The sequence below is a fragment of the Vombatus ursinus genome, unplaced genomic scaffold (assembly GCF_900497805.2).
Source record: "Vombatus ursinus unplaced genomic scaffold, bare-nosed wombat genome assembly UNPS02015255.1, whole genome shotgun sequence".
Taxonomy (NCBI): Eukaryota; Metazoa; Chordata; class Mammalia; order Diprotodontia; family Vombatidae; genus Vombatus; species Vombatus ursinus.
Genome location: NW_020955033.1, coordinates 23715954 through 23736263, shown reverse-complemented (window position 1 = coordinate 23736263; position 20310 = coordinate 23715954). Strand labels below are relative to the sequence as shown.

Sequence of the window (20310 nt, the reverse complement as noted above, 5' to 3'; positions counted from 1 at the left end):
AAGAAAGAAAGAAAGAAAGAAAGAAAGAAAGAAAGAAAGAAAGAAAGGAGAGAGGAAGAGAAGAAGGAAGAAGATGAATGAGAATCAATAAATAAATGGATAAGAATACATAAATTAATAAATATGTAATTAAATAAATGAATAGACAGAAAAATAGATGATTGAATGCATAAGTAAATGGATAAGAGTAGATAAATAGATAAATTAATGGATAAATAAGTAATTAGATAAATGAATAAATCAATGAATAGATAGAAAAATAAATAGACGATGGACAAACTTGCTCTGAGGCTGTTATCGGTGAAACACAACTGGTCATTCACTGCTCGAGTATTCCTTTGATTATGTAGAGCTATCTAATGGTTTTATTAGTGCTTATGTGGTGCAGAATGGAAAGGGGGAGAGTGGAGAGCATTTTTCAAAATAGCGTTTTAGGAGGGGGACAAGGTTGCCTTACACAACTCACATTCAGTAATGAATAAATTCCACAGGCATCCTTCAAAGTCTTCACATTTAACCAACAGTGCAAAGAAGGAACAAGTTACATACAAACAATATGTGTTCATTTTACTTCAGGGTCCAAAGGCTACATTTATTTCAACTGAAGTAAGTTCATTCTTTTAGTTCCACTTAGTGGAATAGGAAATACTCACACATATTGGCTGTGTCCCTCTATGGAATTTGAACTCGGTCACAGACAATAAGTCAAGAGGTTTTAAAAAAATGTTTTAAGCCTTTCCAAATATGTCCAGAGAAAAAGAACTTAGTGTTTCCTTCCAAATCTGGAATTTTTCCGTCTCTGAGGGGTCTTGCCTTCAGATCTATGGTCCTCAGGAAATCTGAGTCTTTGATTGATGGACAGATTTATTGAATAAAGTTTCGCTTTGTGAGCAAAATTCACAAGAACGAGTTTGTGAGTGTTCCATCGACGAGCTTGGATTAGATATTTATTGTAATACATATACACAGTAATCCTTTGACAATCTGATCAAACCTGTAAATGCATCTGTCTTGTTTTAGTTTTTTTAAATAGCATAAATCACAGGCAAGTTGACTGACATTCTTAGTGATGTGTAGGGCTCAGGAAGCAGAACAAAAAAAATTAAGACAATTTTCTTACTTAAGATTAAAGAATCACTGAATTTCTGAGTTGGAAGAGGCATCAGCTGTCATCTAGCAAAATTCACATTGGAGAAAAGAATCCCTACTACAACACATAGAATACATGTAGCATATCCAGCCTTGGCTTGAAAACTTGTAGTGAAGACAAGCCCTTTACATTCCAAAGCAGTCCATTCCACTCTGGAAGACTCTTAAGTGTTAATATTTTCCTTATACAAAACCCAAGTTTGTCTCTTTGCAGCTCCCACTCACTGGTGCCAGTTCCACCCTCTAAGACCAAACAAAAGAAGTCAAACGTTCTTCCAAATGACATCCTTTCAAGCACTCGAAGACAACTATAATGTTTCTTTTGAGCTTTCTGTTCTCTAGGCTAACAGTGTTAGGCTTTAGATACATCTGACACTGGTGCCTTTCTCAAGCACTTACAACTATTCTTGAACAATTTTAAGGTAGTTAAAATAAAACTAGTAATTATCCCTATCCTGGAAAGTAACATTTTTTTTCACAAATAAAAATATATTGATATCTTTTGTTTTTCCATTGCCTGAATTTCCTCCTGTATCTCTCCCCTTCCCTCCTCCTAAACAGCTATCCCTTATGACCAAAAATAATGTTTAATAGAAAAATAGAGGGTAAAAAAGAAGAGAAAAAAACAATTAGCAAAAACAATCCATATGTCAACAAAAAAAAATCTGAAAATAAATGCAAAGTCTCACACTTGTGGACCTCCCATCTTTGCAAAGGAGTAAGAAGTATTTTCTCTACTCTTCTTTGAAGCCATTCTTGTACTTTGTAATTCTGTAACTTTCATTTGGGGCAGGTAGGTGGCACAGTAAATAGAGTGCCAGGTCTGGAGTCAGGAAGCCTCATCTTCCTGAGTTCAAATCTAGCCTTAGATATTAACTAGCCATATGACCCCCGGGCAAGTTACTTAACGCTGTTTGCCTCAGTTTTCTCATCTATAAAATGAGCTGGAGATGGAAATGGCCAACCACTTCAGTATCTCTGCCAAGAAAACCCCAAATGGGGTCATGAAAAGTCAGACACAACTGAATAACAACAACATTCACTTTTGGTTACACTGTGGTGTTTGTTCTTTCTCTTCATGTTGTGGTAATTGTTACATATTCTTTTCTTTGCTTTCCTTACTTCACTCTGTATCGGTTCATGTAAGTCTTTCCATGTGAATCTGTATTGATCATATTCATTGCTTCTCACAGCACGGTAATATTCCATTACATTCATGGACCACATTTTGTTTAACCATTCATTCCTCAATCAATGGACAATATTTGGTTTCTGGAAAGTGATTTGTAATTGATAGAATTCATGATTTCACCAGTGTGGATATTCATCACCACATCATAATGCCTCTATACCTTAACAGCTAGTCCTCTTGAGTTGATAAGACTGGACAAATACAGCATCCAGTGGCCAACTTTCTAATTGTGACCTTCTCTGAGCTTACCTCAGATGGTTTGTGGATGACAGGAGCATACATGGTCCATTGCTAGGCATGTACCAGGCTTTCCCATATTCCTCTGGCCCTTGAAAACTGAAGTCATCTTCATTTCATAATGAGGTATCAGAGTGTAGCTCTTAATTGATATAATTCTTCAAACAGGTAGCTAATAATATCCTTATCTAGATTTTAAGGAATTCTGTTACTACTCTTTGCAACTACTTGGAGGCGCATGAAAAATCAATCAATTGACAATAATCAAGAGGTACTATAATTGTTCTAGGAATTTTAAATGTTACATTAAATAAAAAATAAAGTAACAAAATTAATTTAAGAAACAGAGTACTATATATTGCCTACCACAAAAAGGAAAGATACACACCATAATAGAATGAAATAGTACTTTTAGACATTACATAAAATGGTGTGAAAATATGATCAAAAAATAGTTTTTAAAAATAAGAAAACAAGAAAAACTTTAAAATTACAAACATAAGAATTCCTTTATTAAGCATTTAACATAATGGAAATTATAAACCTCACTTTAAGTGGCATGATTAGACATGAGCATGAAATCTACATACATGAAACGACTTTAAAACTCTACCTTTCAAAAATGGTACATGTAAAAGTAGAAGACTAGGGATTCAGGAGATACGGATGCTAGTCCTGGTACTTAGCCTGTGTATACCAATTTGTTCATTTTTAAGATAGGAATAATACCACTTGATTTAGTTACTTCACATAACTTCTGGGAGGATCTCTGACATCTATCTCATCCTTTCCATTCCCACTATTGCTGCTAACCCCATTCCTAGACAAATAGAAAAACCTCCTTACTCCCGGACTTCTCTATCCTTCCAAGAGATCCTACACACCCCTGTTAAATTAAGCTTTCTTTGATTGTGTCCCACTCTGCTTCCAAATCATTCAACAGACTACCATTGCCTATCAAACAAAATCCAGACACACTTTTTCCTAGAATTCAAGACCTTCCACAGTATACAAGATCTTTCTTCCCAGTCTTCTCTACTTATTATTTCCCAATATGAACACTATACTGCAACCTATCCGGACTAATCTTTGTTTGAACACAAAGATACAATATGATTTCCTGGCTCTGCAGCTTTCCCCAATCCTATCCCTCTATCTGGAATGACTTCCTCTCCTCTGATTTTTGTCTTTTTTTAAATTTATTTTATTTTGAATTTATGGAATAAAATAAGAATTTCCCTAACATAGTATAATAAAAAAGATTGCACGTGAAAATTAAAATCTATTATGTACAACTTGCTATTCCATTTACATATAATATATATATATAATTTTTATATACTAAATTTTTTTCCTCTTTTTTTCTTCCCTCCCCCTTCCCATCCTAAAGATGGTTACCAATAGACACCAATACGTGTGTGTGTGTGTGTGTGTGTGTGTGTGTGTGTGTGTAAAACTATTCTATACTTCTATTTATCAGTTCTTTCTCTGGATGCAGATAGCGTCTTTCTTCATATGTCCTTTTTAGTTAATTTGGGTACTTATAATAGTCAAAACGACTGGGTCGCTCAAAGTTCTTCTTAAAACATTATTGCTGTTACTATATACAATGCTCTCTTGGTTCTGTTCATTTCTCTCTTCATTATTTCGTGTAAGTCTTCCCATTTTTTTTCTTTGTGAGGCAATTGGGGTTAAGTTCGATGTTTTTTTAAGATCATTAAGCTCATCCTTTCTTACACCACAGTACACCAGGGAATGGCTGAACAAGTTGTGGTATATGATGGTGACAGATTGCTACTACCTTTGTCCTTCAAAATTCCATCGATTCTTTCAGACCTTGATTAAACACACCTTCTACACAATGGCTTCTCTGATTACCTTGTAACTGTCCTATTTCCTCACCAAGCTCTTCACATCTAGATGTGGAGCAGGTAGAGTTGGAAGTCCATTGGGAAAGAGAGTTGCATCTTTTGCACTCATGGTTTTTACTCCCTTTCCTGACTTTAGGTGCAGTCACAAGCCCAGATAAACAGAACCAGGTCCCACTGAGTATGTGGGAGACTGAGTAAACGCCTCCCTAGCCCTGTATTTGCAGCTTCTACTCCCCTCTCCTTCCATAAGTTTTCAGAGGACTCCTGAACCATGACTTCCCCTTCAAGTGAGTTGGACTAAATGATCTGTGAAGTGGTTTCAGCTCCATGAATCTATGATTGAACCCGATGATCCATAGAGCTGCCCTCCTGTGAAAGGTCTTTAAGGAAGATAAATGGCCTAAATTGGCAGTTAGCCTCTGTATAAGTTTATTCATCTGTAAAATGGGAGTAATACCACCCGCCTTACCTACTTCACATGTTTTCTGGGAGGATCTCCTTTCATTTCAGATTATACATGGTAAAGGGGAACAAGAACAGTGTAAATAAATGAAATCTAAAGATAGTAAAAAACAATTACAAAAAACTCCTCCCTGCCCTAATGCTTTCACCAGAAATGCCAAAAATTTACAAAATGAACTAGTTTAGGTTTCAGCTCTTTTTATTCGCCAGCCCAGTCCTGGAAGGAAATGCTCAAGAACAGCAAATTGTCTAGAAGGTGGGCCAAGAGGGGGAGAAGAAGAACCTCACTGAGAGCTGGTTTCATAAGCAAGTAAGAATGGAGAAAAATCTAACCACTTCCTGTTTTCCTGGGTCAGGAAGTTCCACATTGTTTTGAATTGGCTGGGTTTGTCCTCAGTTTCACACTAAAAAAAACCTTTTCACCTAGGATCCCTTTGGCTTGCTGGATTTTCTTCTTCCAGTTAAATATTCAAAAGTAGCAAACAAATCAACCTCAAAGGCAGGAGCTAAAATATCTTTGTACTGTAAATACCTCTGAGGATAGCTGAGGATAGTGCTGACTTATCTCCAATCACGTTAGAGTCCCAGAGAAAAGGGCCTAGTGAAGACCTACCCCTCCTTCAAAAAATACAAAACAAACAAACAAAAACAAAAAAACAAAAAAAACATCGCTCAGAAAAGCACAGGCTGGCAATCATAATGTAGAGATGAGCACCATTTCAGCAAGGATCATTTGGTTTAACAATTAATGTGAACATTTTTTGGCAGTCAACACACTGCACTATGTTGAAGATCATGGATGTACTGACTGAGCACCAGCAGGACTGTGTCCAAGGTTGACTGGCAACGTGAGATCACTTTTATTCTTTGAGATCCACAGAGTGTGCAGGTTGGCAGAATGGAGCATGCTGTGGCCACACTGGAGTTGGTATCCAAGCTATGAGGTACTTCTCTCCACCCCAGGCCCAGTCGTAGCTTCAACATCAGGAATAGAAAATGCATGGTAGTCACCCCAAGTAAACAATGTGGATTGTCTTAATGAGCTCTAAAGCACTGGTCACACTAAATAACAGTGTAATTTTTTGCTCTGATGCTACTCCAATTCTCAACCACTGTGGGCATTCTGGGAAATCCAGGAAAGGAATCATATCACCATAAGCTGTTTCCCAATGCCATCATCAGCCCAATACTCTGCTACAAGCAAGAAACAAACAACATGGTGGCCATTATGGCTAAACTGTAGATCTGGAAGAAGGCATATAGCCCAATCCTCTGATTTTACAGAGAAAGAAATGGAGATCCAACATGGCTGTGATGTGCATCAAGTCCCATGGGCAGACAATAGTAGAGCCGCCCACTAGAACCAAACCTCCAGTCAAGGACTCAGGACCACAAGTCTGCCCCAGTGCAGTACATCTGTCCATAAAGAACATCAAGGAATACATAAAGTTACATCAAGAAATTTATAGTTTTAATCTCACCTGTGGGATGAGATGCAAAGGCCAACAGGACCATGCTAAAAAAGACAACAAGGTGTTACATATGAATTCAGTAAGTGAAAGAAATTTTTTAACTTATTCTATCAGGTAGCAAAGTTTTTTCCAAAGCAAATTCTCCAAGATAACAAATTTTTATTAACTATATATTACATTCTATGGCTTACACAGTATGAGCTTATTAAATGCTTGTTAACTTGCCTTGACACACCATCATTTTGCCTAAACATACTTTACCTTCTTCCCATTTACTGAAAGAGATGAAAAACTTAAGCAATCTTATTTTGATGTGCAAATCCACTTACCACTTGCCCTAGATCTCGAGTTCTACTCCCTATTCCTAAGTTTCCTGGCTGGACTCAGTGCTGTTATTTTTCTCAGTCCCTCTTAAGAGAATACCCAACTAACCCATTGCAGTACAACATGATGCTGTAACCAAGAAGCCAACCTCATAGCGGCCATTATTGCTGAACTACGGAACTGGAAGAAACCATATTGTCCAATCCCAGTGTTAGAAAGCTAAACAGGGGGTCCCCAATTTACTAGTGAGTTATGTTTCAATTTTCTTTTTTTTATTATGAATTTGATCAATATCAATAAGCACGAACATTTCCATGTACAAAGAAGATCAGAAAAAAATGTACGTGAATCTCTTCATTCTGGACAGTTTGTTTTTATTTTATTTTTCTGAAAGTTTCTGTTAAAGATCCTTATTTAGAACTTGGAATGCACTATTTCAGAGAAGCAATTTTACATGAAGTAGTTAAGTAACCAAGCCTTCCCACAAAAATATACTTCACTACATTTCTAATCATGCTAGCCTGAGTTCTAGGTTCTGAGATCAGGAGACCAATAGGTGGAGGAAATACTCATCATTATAATTGGTTCTTTGGCTTATGGCATTGTGTTCCCTTCATACATAAAGATGTTCATTTGGAGAGGTAAAACATGAGCATGGATTACTTTATAAAATGAGGTAGCTGCTATCAATCATGACTCAAAGGAACTGAAACATCAGACAAGTAAACTTGGATGGCATGTTCCCAGCACCTACCACAGTGCCTTAAACATAGTACTATCTTTAAAAAACAATGTGGATTGAACTGAACTGAAGGTGTGGAAAGTCCTAAACATATACTTCTCTACTTGGGGGCTAGGGGCAGAGAAAAGAGGGGGTGAGGTCTGGCTAGGGTATCCAGTAGGGGCAGAGGCCACATGAAGATACTATTTCTGCCAAATTGGATGGAAAGAGGGCAAAATCCAAGCTAAAGAATGACGTGCTGCATCAGACCAGCTCAACTTTGCCTTAGAGTTACTGAGACAGAGGAACTATGGTGGTATTTGCAGTGCTATTACTCCCACTGTAGGATAGTTGGAGAAAAAAGGTACCAAAGGAGAAGGAAATAAACTTTAAGAAGTAGCCCCTAGAAACTAGGGGTTACTGAGCCAGGAGCCCAAAGTCAGATGAAAGAGCTTGGTGAAAGAGTCGGTCCACTAGCTACCACTGGAATTTTACCAGAACTAAATTTCTGGTTATTCTAGTCATTGCAAGCATGTACATTCTTGGCAGAAATCTCTTTGAAGTCTATAATTTGAAATTATATACAATAGCTACAGCCATGGAATGATAGGATTAAATAATGTGCTAATTTGGAAAAAATAACACACCAGAATATGGCACCCATTTCTTCTCCACACACCAAACAATAAACTCTCCCCATGCTACACCCAATAAATCTTCCTTCAGCTCTATCCAAATCTATTTGTCATACCCAGGAGAGAATTCCTACGTTTCCTTTGGGGCTTTAAAACACCACCATTTCAAAGAAACCTCATCTGTAAAATAAAGGGTTTGGGCTGAATGATCATTAAGCTCTAAAATTCTCTGATTCAGAGCCCCTGGAAAATTGTCCTCCCATTTAAACAGCTATAGACTAAATGAGGCCAGAAGCATCCTAGAAAAACCCAGATTAAGTGTGAGTCTGGAAGTAACAGGACACCAGAATTTCCCAGAGTCATTATTAAATGCCAATTAATTAAAGGTTCCTAAAAACCAAGGTTAAGCTTTTAAAATTTTGTTTTAGGGAGGGAGACAGACTTGTGATTTCGTTGATTTGAGGAGCTCCTAATGCTGAAACTCCCTCCACCAATGCAGATGGAGAGCCACAGTCATATAGATATGATCCACAGTCATATAGATAATATGTAACAAAGCCAGGATTTGAATACAGTTCTTCCTGTCTCCAAGGCCAGCCCTTTAGCCACTTCCCTATGTTGCTTCCCCACATTACTTTTACCACATAACACAGCTGTGAACCCAGAAGAAAGAAAAGGCCAAAACTACTCCCTTTAAGTGGTTACATTCACCTCTTGCTACATGTATACTCTTCTCTTCCTTCTTCCCCTCCATCCTTTCTTCTCTACATCTTTTTCATGCCCTTATCCAATTAAGCAACACCCATTTCCCTCTAGTATCTTACTGCTGTGCTCAGAATCACTAAACAGAAAAATCCAGGAAATAAATATTCCCTCAAAAAATGGGGGAGGTTGCTGGACTAAAGTTTCAGAAACTTCTCACCACTTGTCTCTCACTAAAAAATTGAGAGCTCAAACCAACTTCTCTGCCTTGGCAGGCAATGCTTTGAGTTGGCAACACAAAAGCACAGATGACCCATAAATCCAAGCATAATGGAAAGCTCTGGATGCTCATTCCTCTGTGTTTCCAATGCCAGCAAGAAGCCAACCAGTGCCCCCAGTATTGATTCACACATTTTCATCACTGGTGCTGAAAGAAAAGACTTGGCAATGGGATTTTGGCTTGAGTTGGCTGACCCCTAGTCTCAGCCAGGAAGCCGCAAGCATCAGGCTCACAGGCAATAAATATACACATAATAAAATAAAGGAATGGGTAGGACCAGGGAAGAGAGCACAGGAAAATTAGCTATAGGTCAAAAAAGCTCTAAATCTTCGCTTTTCCATATCCTTCATTCCTTTGATGTTTGATCTGGTTAGAAGTTTTGCCTGAAATGGTACAATGCCATGGAAGCATTTTAAAAGCAAAACAAAAAAAAAATTCTGAGTTTTTAGACAAGTTCCATGAAAAGACTTTCACTACAACATTCAGGCAAGGTGGACCAGATGCAAGTCTCCTATTTGGCACAATAGAAGCTCTCATCCATGCCTGCAGCAAAGCCTGCTGTTTAAAAGGCATTTTTCAATATAAATATTTAGCTGAGCATTAGGGACCTCAAAATGAGAAAAACAGTTCTCTTTGAATGCTGGAAGCAAGGTTGTTCACTCCAGAAATAATGGATGATCCAATGGACAAAAGGCTCATCTCCAAGTTGACTCTGTTATTACCTCAGTGTGGCTGTATTTAAACCTTCCTAGATTTCCCTAAACCTAGCTAACTTGGCTTCTTATGCTGAAGCCTACAGTGGACAATGGGAGACGTGACTTTCCAGCTAGAAAAAAGCCATACACATTAACCTGCTCTCCTACTAAATAATTTTAATTTCTGTCCTGCTCACAGTTAATTAATTTCTTTGAACCAATCTGGTAAGGAGGGACAGTGACTCAAAGTGTATTCTGTTCAAAATGTGACTAGAAAATGTTTTTGAAATGAGTTAAAGAAACAATACCAAAAAGATGATGAGGTTAGTAATTTTACCTAAATATGTAGTTTAGGTACTGCTGGTCGATGTCACTAGGGAATTAGAGAGGTAGAAAAGGGGGAAAAAACGGTCAGTTGTTTTGCAAATAAAAAATATTCACAGTTCTCTACTAAGGCATTACTTAACGGCATATTGTTACAAAAGAACAAGAAGCAGCAGTAAGGGTACTTTAAATGCAAACCAGCACCTGGATTTCTTTTTAACATCAGTGTAGTAAATTTCCAGCAAGGAAACTCCCTCCCCACCAATGCAGTTGGCCATATGTTCTGTAATTTAGAGAGAGTTGCTTGGGCACTGAGAGATTGAATAACTTGATCAGTATCACCCAACAAGTATGTTTCAGAGGCAGGTGACAAGACAAAAGTCATCCTGACTCCAGGACTGGTTCTCCATCCATTATGTCACACTGCCTTTCACCTGAATTTTCAAGAATTTTGTTTGTTTGTTTCATTCAAAACAGATACATTTTCACATGAAGAAGGGGAAACTTGGGCAGGGGGAGCCACAGAGATCATATAAAACAGCAATCAATTTTTTAAAAAAAATTTTGGGGGGGATTTCCTGGGAATATGGTCCAAAGAACGTGTGACCTAAGTAGTGACATCAAACTCCTTGAGATACAGAAGCTACCTCATGCTCATCTGGGAGAGTTTAATTTAAAAGAAAATCTGTAAGAAGTATGTTTCTTTAGGTTGTTCCAGGAATAACCATTCAAGGTGGCTCTCAACAAAACTCTGAATTAGGTATCCTCTCATTCCCTCATTTAACCAAACTGACAAAAAAGTGACTAATTAGATCAACCTCACCCGGTATACCAAAGGTTTCACTGTATCCAGAGAACAGAGCTGATATAGGCTTCTTTCTGTGTCTGTCCAGATTCAAACTGAAAAACCACGGGAACAACTTGCTGCCTCTATAGGCTAGAGGTAAGTTCAGGACCTAAAGCTGACAGTTGAGTGGCTTAGAAAAATTGTACACGTGGGTATGAATGAAGACAACTAGGACTACAAAATTTCAGATGGCAATGAGAGAGAGGAGAATAGCCTTTGGAATCTAAATCTGTCACTCTCCTATGCAGCAGAGCTCCAAGTTCCCAAGTTGATAGGTCTCTAGCTATGTGAGTAGCTCATTCCTTTTCTTTAACCAAAAAAACAAAAACAAAACAAAAACATTACAAAAAACTTTTAAAATTTACCTTAACATGTTGGATTTCTGGGCCTTGTGAAGTATTTTGTAAGACCCTGTAAATGAAATAAAACATGCTACTGATATATGCTCATTCTGGTAAATAAACTAAACTCACTGTCATTGAATCAGATAAGCAAAGGGCTGGAAGGAGCTCTCAAGGGACTTCAGAGCAATGTCCAACTGAGACCGTACTATGGCCAGACAGAAGGGCACCTATCCTGTTTCTGAAGGTCTTCAAGAAAGATGTCACAATCTATGCTACTGCATTCCAACACATAAACCAACTCACAGAGAATACTAAACAGGGAAGGGTTAGTCATTCACTAGTACAATGGCCAACAAAAGCTGAACTTCCCCTCGTATACATTAGCTATGGTAAACAGAAACACACAGCACCATTCAGATTCTGAACAGAGGGTAACTAAGTCAGAGTAGCATGTTCTCTCACAACACAATGTCTCACAACATGACATAAGCAAAAAAAAAAAAAAAATTAAATAAGCCCTTTATTTAACCCACTCTGGAATTTTCTGGTATGTAATTGAAAGAAAATGACCTTGACATAAACCTTTGTGTGTATTCCCAGGATTTTGAGGAAAGACTTGCCAACATTCCATAAATTGGTCTGGGGAAGTAAATCTTAAGTCACAATATCTTAATTAAAGTTTTCCATGAATGACAGGAAGAGGTAGTCGGGACTGATATAATTGAGGGAAAATTCCAAAGAAGCCAAAGCAATTCAGAAAACCACCAGTGAATTCTGACTCAATCCAACTCCACTTTGGTGTCTGGAGTCTGCTCGTCCTCTTGTCCACACCTCCGCCAACAATTAGGTGTGTTCCAGTCTTTGATATGAAGAATGAGCAGGATCTGACTCCATCCTCAAAGCTGTTCCTTCCTTCTTTCCTCCTCTCTTCCAAATCTTAAATGTTTCCCTATTATCAAAGTCTTCATTATTTTTTCCTGGCATGCTTTTTAACTTACCTACACAGAACAAGTGAACGGCAGCCCAGAAATACCCAGCTTGATCAAACTGTAACAAATGACAAATAAATGAATTATTTTAGGCAGAAATAGACATACACCATGTACTGGAGCCACAAGGCAGCAAGCACAGTGGTGACTACAGAATGCTTGGCATGCTCCAGTAATAAGGGTGGCCAAGGCTGATGAACCCTTAGAGACCCGTTTAACCTTCTAGTGGGTTGTCAGTAAGGGAAGTCTTTCAGGACAGCATACTTCAAAACATAACTTCAAAGCTGGATGTTTCAGCCACTAGGTCTCTCATCCTAGTTGAAGGAAAGGGGGAATATAATAAACACCTACTATGTGCTAAGTAAATACTGTGCTAAATGCAGTTGGACATCTCCCCTGGGTCACTTTGGGCCATATACCCAGGAGAACACCAAAAAAAAAAATCTCAATGGCTCTCCCTGCCCATTTCCCCTTCTTTACTTGAAAATGTATCTTATTTGAATGAAATATGATCTCCTTTGATCCTTACAACAATTGTTGAAGTATGTGCTGCTACTATCTCTGCTTTACATTTAAGGAAGCTGAGGCAAACAGAGGCTAAGTGACTTGCCCAGGGTCACAAAGCTATTAAATAAATGTCTGAGGCTGGATTTGAACTCAGGTTTTCTTGACTCGAGGTCCCATCACTTGAACCATTATGTCACATAGCTGCCTTTCAAAGTAGTTGGTTGAAAGGATTATCATAACGTCTCTATGAATCACAGAATCACAGAATTTGTGTTGCAAAAAGGCTTGTTGCAGGGGTGTCAAATTCAAATAGAAATGGAGGAACTGCTAAACAATACATAAGGAACCCAGCAGCTGCATAGTGACTTAGAAAGCCACATATTACCATTATCAATGTTCTATTGTACTTTTATTTATTTTGTTAAATGTTTCCCAATTACATTTTAATCTGGTTCCACTGGCTTACATATTTGATACTTCTGATCTAGTCCATCCTATACTTATAGTCCATCTTTGGTGTCCCAAAATTTCTAATGTACTTTCAACCTGAGGGAATCATTAAGATTTTGGGGACGGGGCAGCTTGGCGATACAGTGGATAGAGCACCGACCCTGGATTCAGGAGGACCTGAGTTCAAATCTGGCCTCAGACACATAACACTTACTAGCTGTGTGACCCTGGGCAAGTCACTTAACCCCATTACCTAGACAAAAAAAAAAGATTTTGGGGACACTCTGTATATGAAAGAAATACCCCTGATAACATACCCAACAAGGGGCCATACAGTCGCTGCATGAAAATCTCATTGTAGCCTATTTTACTTTTGGATAGTTCTAATTATTAGGAAACTTTTTCTGACCTCAAGCCTAAACTGCTCCCTTTGCAACTTCGATGAATTGTTTCTGGTTCTGCCCTCAGAATCCAAACAGAAATCTTTCCACGTGACAGCCCTTCAAATACCTGAATATAACTATCATGTTACCCTTGCCCCTTCTCCCCCCACCACCTATGTCTTCTCTTCTTCAAGTTAAATATCCTTCAACTAATCTTTTTTTTAAGTTTTTTTTTTAATTTTTAATTTTTAGGCAATTGGGGTTAAGTGACTGGCCTAGGGTCACACTGCTAGTAAGTGTCAAGTGTCACGTGTTTGGTCTGAGGCCACATTTGAACTCAGGTCCTCCTGACTTCAGGGCCAGTGCTCTATCCACTATGCCACCTAGCTGCCCCAATTAATCTTTATATAATACAGACTCAAAGCCTTTCACCATCTTCTTTGCCCTCCTCTGGATGCTTTCCTGTTTATCAACGTCTTTGAAAACAGCAACCCAGAAGGGGTCCGATCAGGGCAGAGAACAGAGGGATTAGCACTTCTTATTTCTGGATGATTTACCTCTGAACACCAAGATCATATTAGCTTCTTATGAATGCCACATCCCAATGCTGACTCATACTGGTCAGACAGTTCAGTAAAACTCTTATCTCTTCTTCAAAACAGCTGCTTACCCACCAGGCCACCCCTCTCTTGCTCCTGTGAAGTTTTTTTTTTTTAACCCAAGTATAATATTTTACATTTATTTCTATTGAATTTAATAATAGCTAACATGTATATAGTGCCTGTGTGCAGCACTCTACAATTATAATCTCAGTGATCTTCACGACAACTCTAGAAGGTAGGTGCTATTATGACCCCCATTTTATAGATGAGGAAACTGAGGCAAACAAATACAATGACTCATCCAGGGTCACACAGCTAGCCACATTTGAACTCAGGTCTTCCTGACCCTTGATCCGGTACTCTATCCCATGTACCATCTTAGATTCAGTCCAATCTTCTGGCCCATCAAAAGCTTTCTGGATCCTTCCTGTCATCCATTAGCCCTCCCTCCCAGCTTTGCGCCGTCTGCTAATCCACTAAACCCAGGGAAGCTCCTTTAGACCAGACTTGCACAATGGTAGCAGCTGAAGGTGGGTTGCCTAGGAATCAGAGCACCTGCAGAAATCCCCACCCCAGGAAGGGAAAAAGAGAAAGAGAGAAAGCAGAAACAGTCCCGGTTTCAAAAGAGATTAAAGTATTATATATTGCTACAGTCAAATTACTGGGTAGCATCTCCCTGAGAGAGTTCAATTTGGAGCTTTTACCTTACATGGGATTAGGGGGAAGGAAGAAATATGCTGCCTCCTTCTCTCAGGAGATCAGCTTTCAGAGCCCCTCACCCTAGGAGGGAAAAACCTAAGATTGTCACCCAAGGCTTTACAATGCTGCTAAAAAGGGGGACTGGGCATAACCAGTAAGTTAAGCAATATCTCGTGTATAAGAAGAAACCATTTGAGTATATGTTTTACTCAAAAAACTCAACAGTGAGATATAATAATAGTAATAATAACAGCATAATAACATATATAGTGCCTACTATATGCCACACATTTTACAAACATTATCTCATTTAATCCTGACAACTCCTAGGAGGTGGGTGTTATTATCCCTATTTTACAGTTGAAAAAACTGAGGCAGACAGTGATTAAGTGACATGCCCAAGATCACATAACTATTAAGTGTCTGAGGCAAGATTTGAACTCAAGTTTTCCTGACTCCAGATTTAGCACTATATCCATTACACCATATGATAATAACAACAATAATTATAATAATAATGGCTAACATTCGTATAGCACTTACTATATGCCAGGAATTATGCTAAGTGCTTTATGATTATAATCTCATTTGATACTCACAACGACCCTGGGAGGTAGATCTTCCTAAGTGGAGGCAGTTAGATGGCTCAGTAAAGTGCTGGGCCTAGAGTCAGGAAGACCTGAGTTCAAATCCAACCTCAGATTCTTACTAGCTGTGTGACCTTGGACAAATCATTTCATCTCTGTCTGCTTTAGTTTCCTCATCGGTAGAATGAACTGGAGAAGGAAATGACCAAGAAAACCCCAGGGACAATGCTGTTGTGCTATGCTCCATGGGATCACAAAGAGTTGGACACAACTGAACAACTTCCTACTTCCAGGCCAGTGCTCCATCCACTGACCCATGTAGATGCCTGTGAGTAAGGTGAATTTTAGTGTGTGTAAGCTGGGTTTTTGTTATTCTTTCTTAGAGTTTTCTTTCCAGGATCCATAGCCGTAACAATCTCCAGTTTCCAGGTGTTAAATACGAGTTCTCACGATCATGGTTGAAAATAGTTTCTATTATGCAGTCACAGTAGATGTAGGGATGAAGTAATGTAAAATTGTGAGGCTATTCCTGGCAATATGCCTTCTTTGTCTGTTGACCTATAAAGCAAGTGGGCACTGGTCAGCGACTGTGGACCACGTAGGGGCCGATGTGCAGGCTGAATGCTGCGCATGCCTACATCGGCCCCCATCAAGGCTTGGGGGATTTAGGGGAGAGCACAAGTTGTGCTGTCTCAATTGACCCCATCAAGATGGAGGGGTAGTTGCCCCCTTCACGCCAGCCCCTTTGAGAAGGGTTGTTAGGGAATACTGTAGGAGCTGGTGCTCCCATTGTCAGCAAACTCCCTTTAAGAAGACTAGACTAGAATAAAATAAGCTTATTTAACCCCTTATTATGACTCCATTCCTGTCTTGCTGTCTGACCGGATCAAAAGTAAACCTGCTAGTGAGAGAGGTGCTAGAAGTCCTCCTGTGTCTCCTACACAAGAAATGGCATAGTTGGTGTGTTTGCCTGTAAAACAGTACCTCTACTGGGCTTCTGCACTGGAGCTCTGTTTTTTGCTCTTAGGGTAGCAGATAAAGTGAAAATCCTTCCAAAAGTCAACCAGGGGTTACCAGAGCTGAGCAAAGTTAGGCCAGGTGCACATAGCTGGGAGGGAGATGGGGGGAGGACACAACTTGATCCAGTCTCAGACGGCTTCAATTAAAAACTCAGTGTTCTACGGTGGAAGCAACACCTGTTTTAGAAGCAGAAAACCTATGGTCAAATCACAGCTCGGTAATTGGCTACCTGTGCGAATTTTAGCCTTCACTTCAGCATGCTGGGGCTCTGTCTTTTCATGTGTAAAAAGAGAGAAAAAATTACTTTTAAAGGTGTCTCCAAGCTCTCCCTGTATGACCCTCTGATTTACTCACTCCTGGGCACCTACTAGTACAGCAGGTAACAATCAAGCTCCTTGTAATCAGATTGCTATAACACTGGTAGACAGGAAAAGGACAGGAAAAAACGTGGGAAGTCTGGAACTGTTTTGTTTGGGTTTTTTTTTTAATGCAAACCTGATGTTTTTTAAAACAACAATAGTAACCAACATGTACATAGATGTATATAGTATATAAAGTTTACAAAGTACTTTCTGCACTACAAGCCTACAGGGATTGTAATACGATATTATCATTCTTGTTTTACAAATAAGCAACCTCAAACATGGAGAGATGAAAGGATTTGTCCACAAGCCTGCATCTAGTAAGTAAAACCTCTGGGACTCAAAAACATGCCCTCTGACTCTAGGTCTAATGATGTTTTTTAAAACAACAATAGTAACCAACATGTACATAGATGTATATGGTATATAAAGTTTACAAAGTACTTTCTGCACTACAAGCCTACAGGGATTGTAATATGATATTATCATTCCTGTTTTACAAATAAGCAAACTCAAACATGGAGAGAAGAAAGGATTTGTCCACAAGCCTGCATCTAGTAAGTAAAACCTCTGGGATTCAAAAACGTGCCCTCTGACTCTAGGTCTAATGCTCTTTCCACTTTATTTGTCAGAACTCTACAAGCTTGAGCTATTCCAATTAATTAACTTCCATTAAATACCTACTATACTATATGTGCCAGGCACTGGGGATACATATTTTTGTTGTTCTGTTGTTTCAGTCTTCGTGACCCTATTTGGGGTTTTCTTAGGAAAGATATTGAAGTGGTTTGCCATTTCCTTCTCCAGGGGATATGAATACAAAGGATGAAATAATCCCAATACACATGGAGTGTGGGGTAAAAAGTGAAATCCTGGTTATACCTTCAGGTAACTTGCAGGCAGCTAGGTGATACTAGAAGACCTGAGTTCAAATCCAACCTCAGACCCTTATTAGCTGTGTGACCCTGGGTAAGTCACTTCACTGCTGTTTGCCTCAGTTTCCTCATCTGTAAAATGGGAATAATAATAGAATCTGCCTCACAGAGTGCGAAAATCAAGTTATTTAATATGAGCAAAGTACTTTGCAGACCTACAACCACCACATAAATACTATCTATTGTTATTATTCATAATTCAGAGCATGGATGACATGAAGAAAAAAAACTAGTTTATTGGTCAGCACTTACTTCTGAGTCATAAAAGGGGAGACATCCTGCGGCAACCAGGAGGAAGGCAGCACTGTGGAGAGAAAGACAATGAGTGGAGACATTATGTCTTCACGGTTAAGTGTTTCACAGACCCTCCCTAGTCGTGGTGAGGGAGGAGAGACCAAAGACGTAGGACCAAGCCCACCTTTCATCACTCTTTCCAAGCCCAGGTGGTCATCCCACGTTACCTGGGCAGCTCTCCTCTCTGGGGCTGGGAAGTGGCAGTGATGTTTTTGACAACAGGTTGTCACCTGAAGATCTATTTGCCTACTAGTAGGCCCTCAGGAAAACAAGTGACTGGAGACCAAAGAATGACAAAAAACCAAGAGGATAGGACTGGCTGCCTCTTCATTTTTCAGCTGTTTGCTTTACTTACCAACCAGATGCTCTATCTTGCAGCCCTCTACTGATTTAGCACAATTGTTCTATTAGATCAGGGGTTCTTAACCTGGGGCATCCAGGGACAGATTTTAGGAGGTCTATGAACTGGGATATGGAAAACACACACACAAAAAAAAAATCAACACTAGCCTCTAATTGAAAATGAGCATTTTGACTAGCAGGATGGCTTCAGAAAAACCTGAGAAGACTTATATGAACTGATTCGAGGTGAAGTGACCAGAACCAGGAGTGTTGTACACAGTAACAGCTAACTGTGAAAGACTTAGTTACTCTGATCAAGACAGTGATCTGGGACAATACCAAAGGATTCATGATGAAAAATGCTATCCACCTCCAGAGAGACAACTGATGATCTCTGGGTGCAAATTGAAGCATACTTTGTTACTTTCTTTTTTTTGCCTGGTGTTTTTTTTTTTGGTTTTTTTTTTTGCAACATGGCTAACATGTTTTGCATACTTTCACATGCGTAATCAGTATCATATGCTTGCTTTCTTAAGGTACCTGGGGGAGCGATGGGAGAGGAGAGAAATGAGAACTAGAAATTTTAAAAAATGAATGTCAAAAGTTCTTATATGTAATTGGGAAATATTTATTGAAACAATATGTTTTTAAAAAGAAAATAATCATTTCCTTCAATTGTGAAATTAAAAAAAATTTATTCTGAAGAGAGGTCTATAACTTTCACTAGACTGTCAAAAAGGGTACATGGCTCAGGAAAATGGTTAAGAACCCTTGTTCTATGATTGTACACGTATAATCTAGTTCATAATTGCTTACTGCCTCAGGGACGGGATGGGAAAGGGAAGGAGAGAATTTAGAACTCAATTTTTTTTTTTTTTTTGCAAAAGGTAGAACTTTTTTAAAAAAATTTTTTGTAGTCATGCAAAACACTTCCACAGTAGTCATGTTGTGAAAAACTAAGTATATTTCCCTTCATCTATCCCACCGCCCATTTATTCTAGTCTCTCTTTAGACCCTCTCCCTCCTCAGAAGTGTTTGCTTCTGATGACCCCCTCCCCCAATCTGCCCTCCCCTCTATCATCCCCCTGCTCTCTTGTCCTGTTCCCCCCCATTTTGCTGTAGGGTAAGAAAGATTTCCCATACCCAACTGAGTGTGTATGTTATTCACTCCTTAAGCCAAATCCTATGAGAATAAGATTCATTCATTCCCTCTCACTTTCCCCCGTTTCCCCTCCACTGTAAAAGCCTTTTCTTGTCTGTTTTATGTGAGATAATTTACCACATTCTACCTTTCCCTTTCTCCTTCTCCTAGTATAATCCTCTCACCCCTTAATTTTATTCTCCAGATATCACCTCTTCATCTTCAACTCGCCTTATGCCCTGTATCTATCTATCTATATATATACATACATACATACATACATATAATTTTTTCCCTCCAACTACCCTAATACTAACAAAGGTCTCATGAGTTACAAATATCATCTTTCCATGCAGGAATGTAAACAGTAGAACTCAAAATTTTTTTTAAAATGAATGTTAAAAATTATTTTTACATTAAATTAGAGGGAAAAAATATTAAAGTAGAAAAAATACTTTTGTTCTAGACTGCAAGCTCTACAATCACAGGTATTTCAACTTATCTACACGTTATAAGTCCACCTCCAAAGGCCTAACGCCATATTCTACACAGAGTCCGTGCCTTGTAAATTTTTAAGTGTAATAATTTTTGAATTAGTCACTTGCCAGGAAAAAGCCTTCTGCAATACATCTACAAATCCTGACTGACTCAATCAAGAAAATTAAATACCGCTTAGCATATAATAAAAGGGAATGTTGACCAGCTGTGTTTAACAAAGCTGGAAGGTGTAGGAATTAAAAACCA

The 20310-nt window shown here is 38.8% G+C and overlaps 1 protein-coding gene across 3 annotated transcripts in view; it reads right to left on the bottom strand.

The window, feature by feature from the left end:
• Window positions 1–20310, bottom strand: part of LOC114031939 (transmembrane protein 241-like) — a 170165-nt gene that overhangs the window by 84403 nt on the left and 65452 nt on the right. For 2 of the 3 annotated variants that reach the window (XM_027847156.1, XM_027847158.1), the window contains 5 exons: window positions 18042–18093; window positions 12254–12302; window positions 11277–11322; window positions 10078–10113; window positions 6393–6427 (listed from right to left, as the gene is read on the bottom strand). In XM_027847156.1, coding sequence (XP_027702957.1) covers window positions 6393–6427; window positions 10078–10113; window positions 11277–11322; window positions 12254–12302; window positions 18042–18093 — 218 coding nt within the window. The remainder of the gene's footprint in view (window positions 1–6392; window positions 6428–10077; window positions 10114–11276; window positions 11323–12253; window positions 12303–18041; window positions 18094–20310) is intronic. The other variant, XM_027847157.1, reaches the window with a different exon arrangement.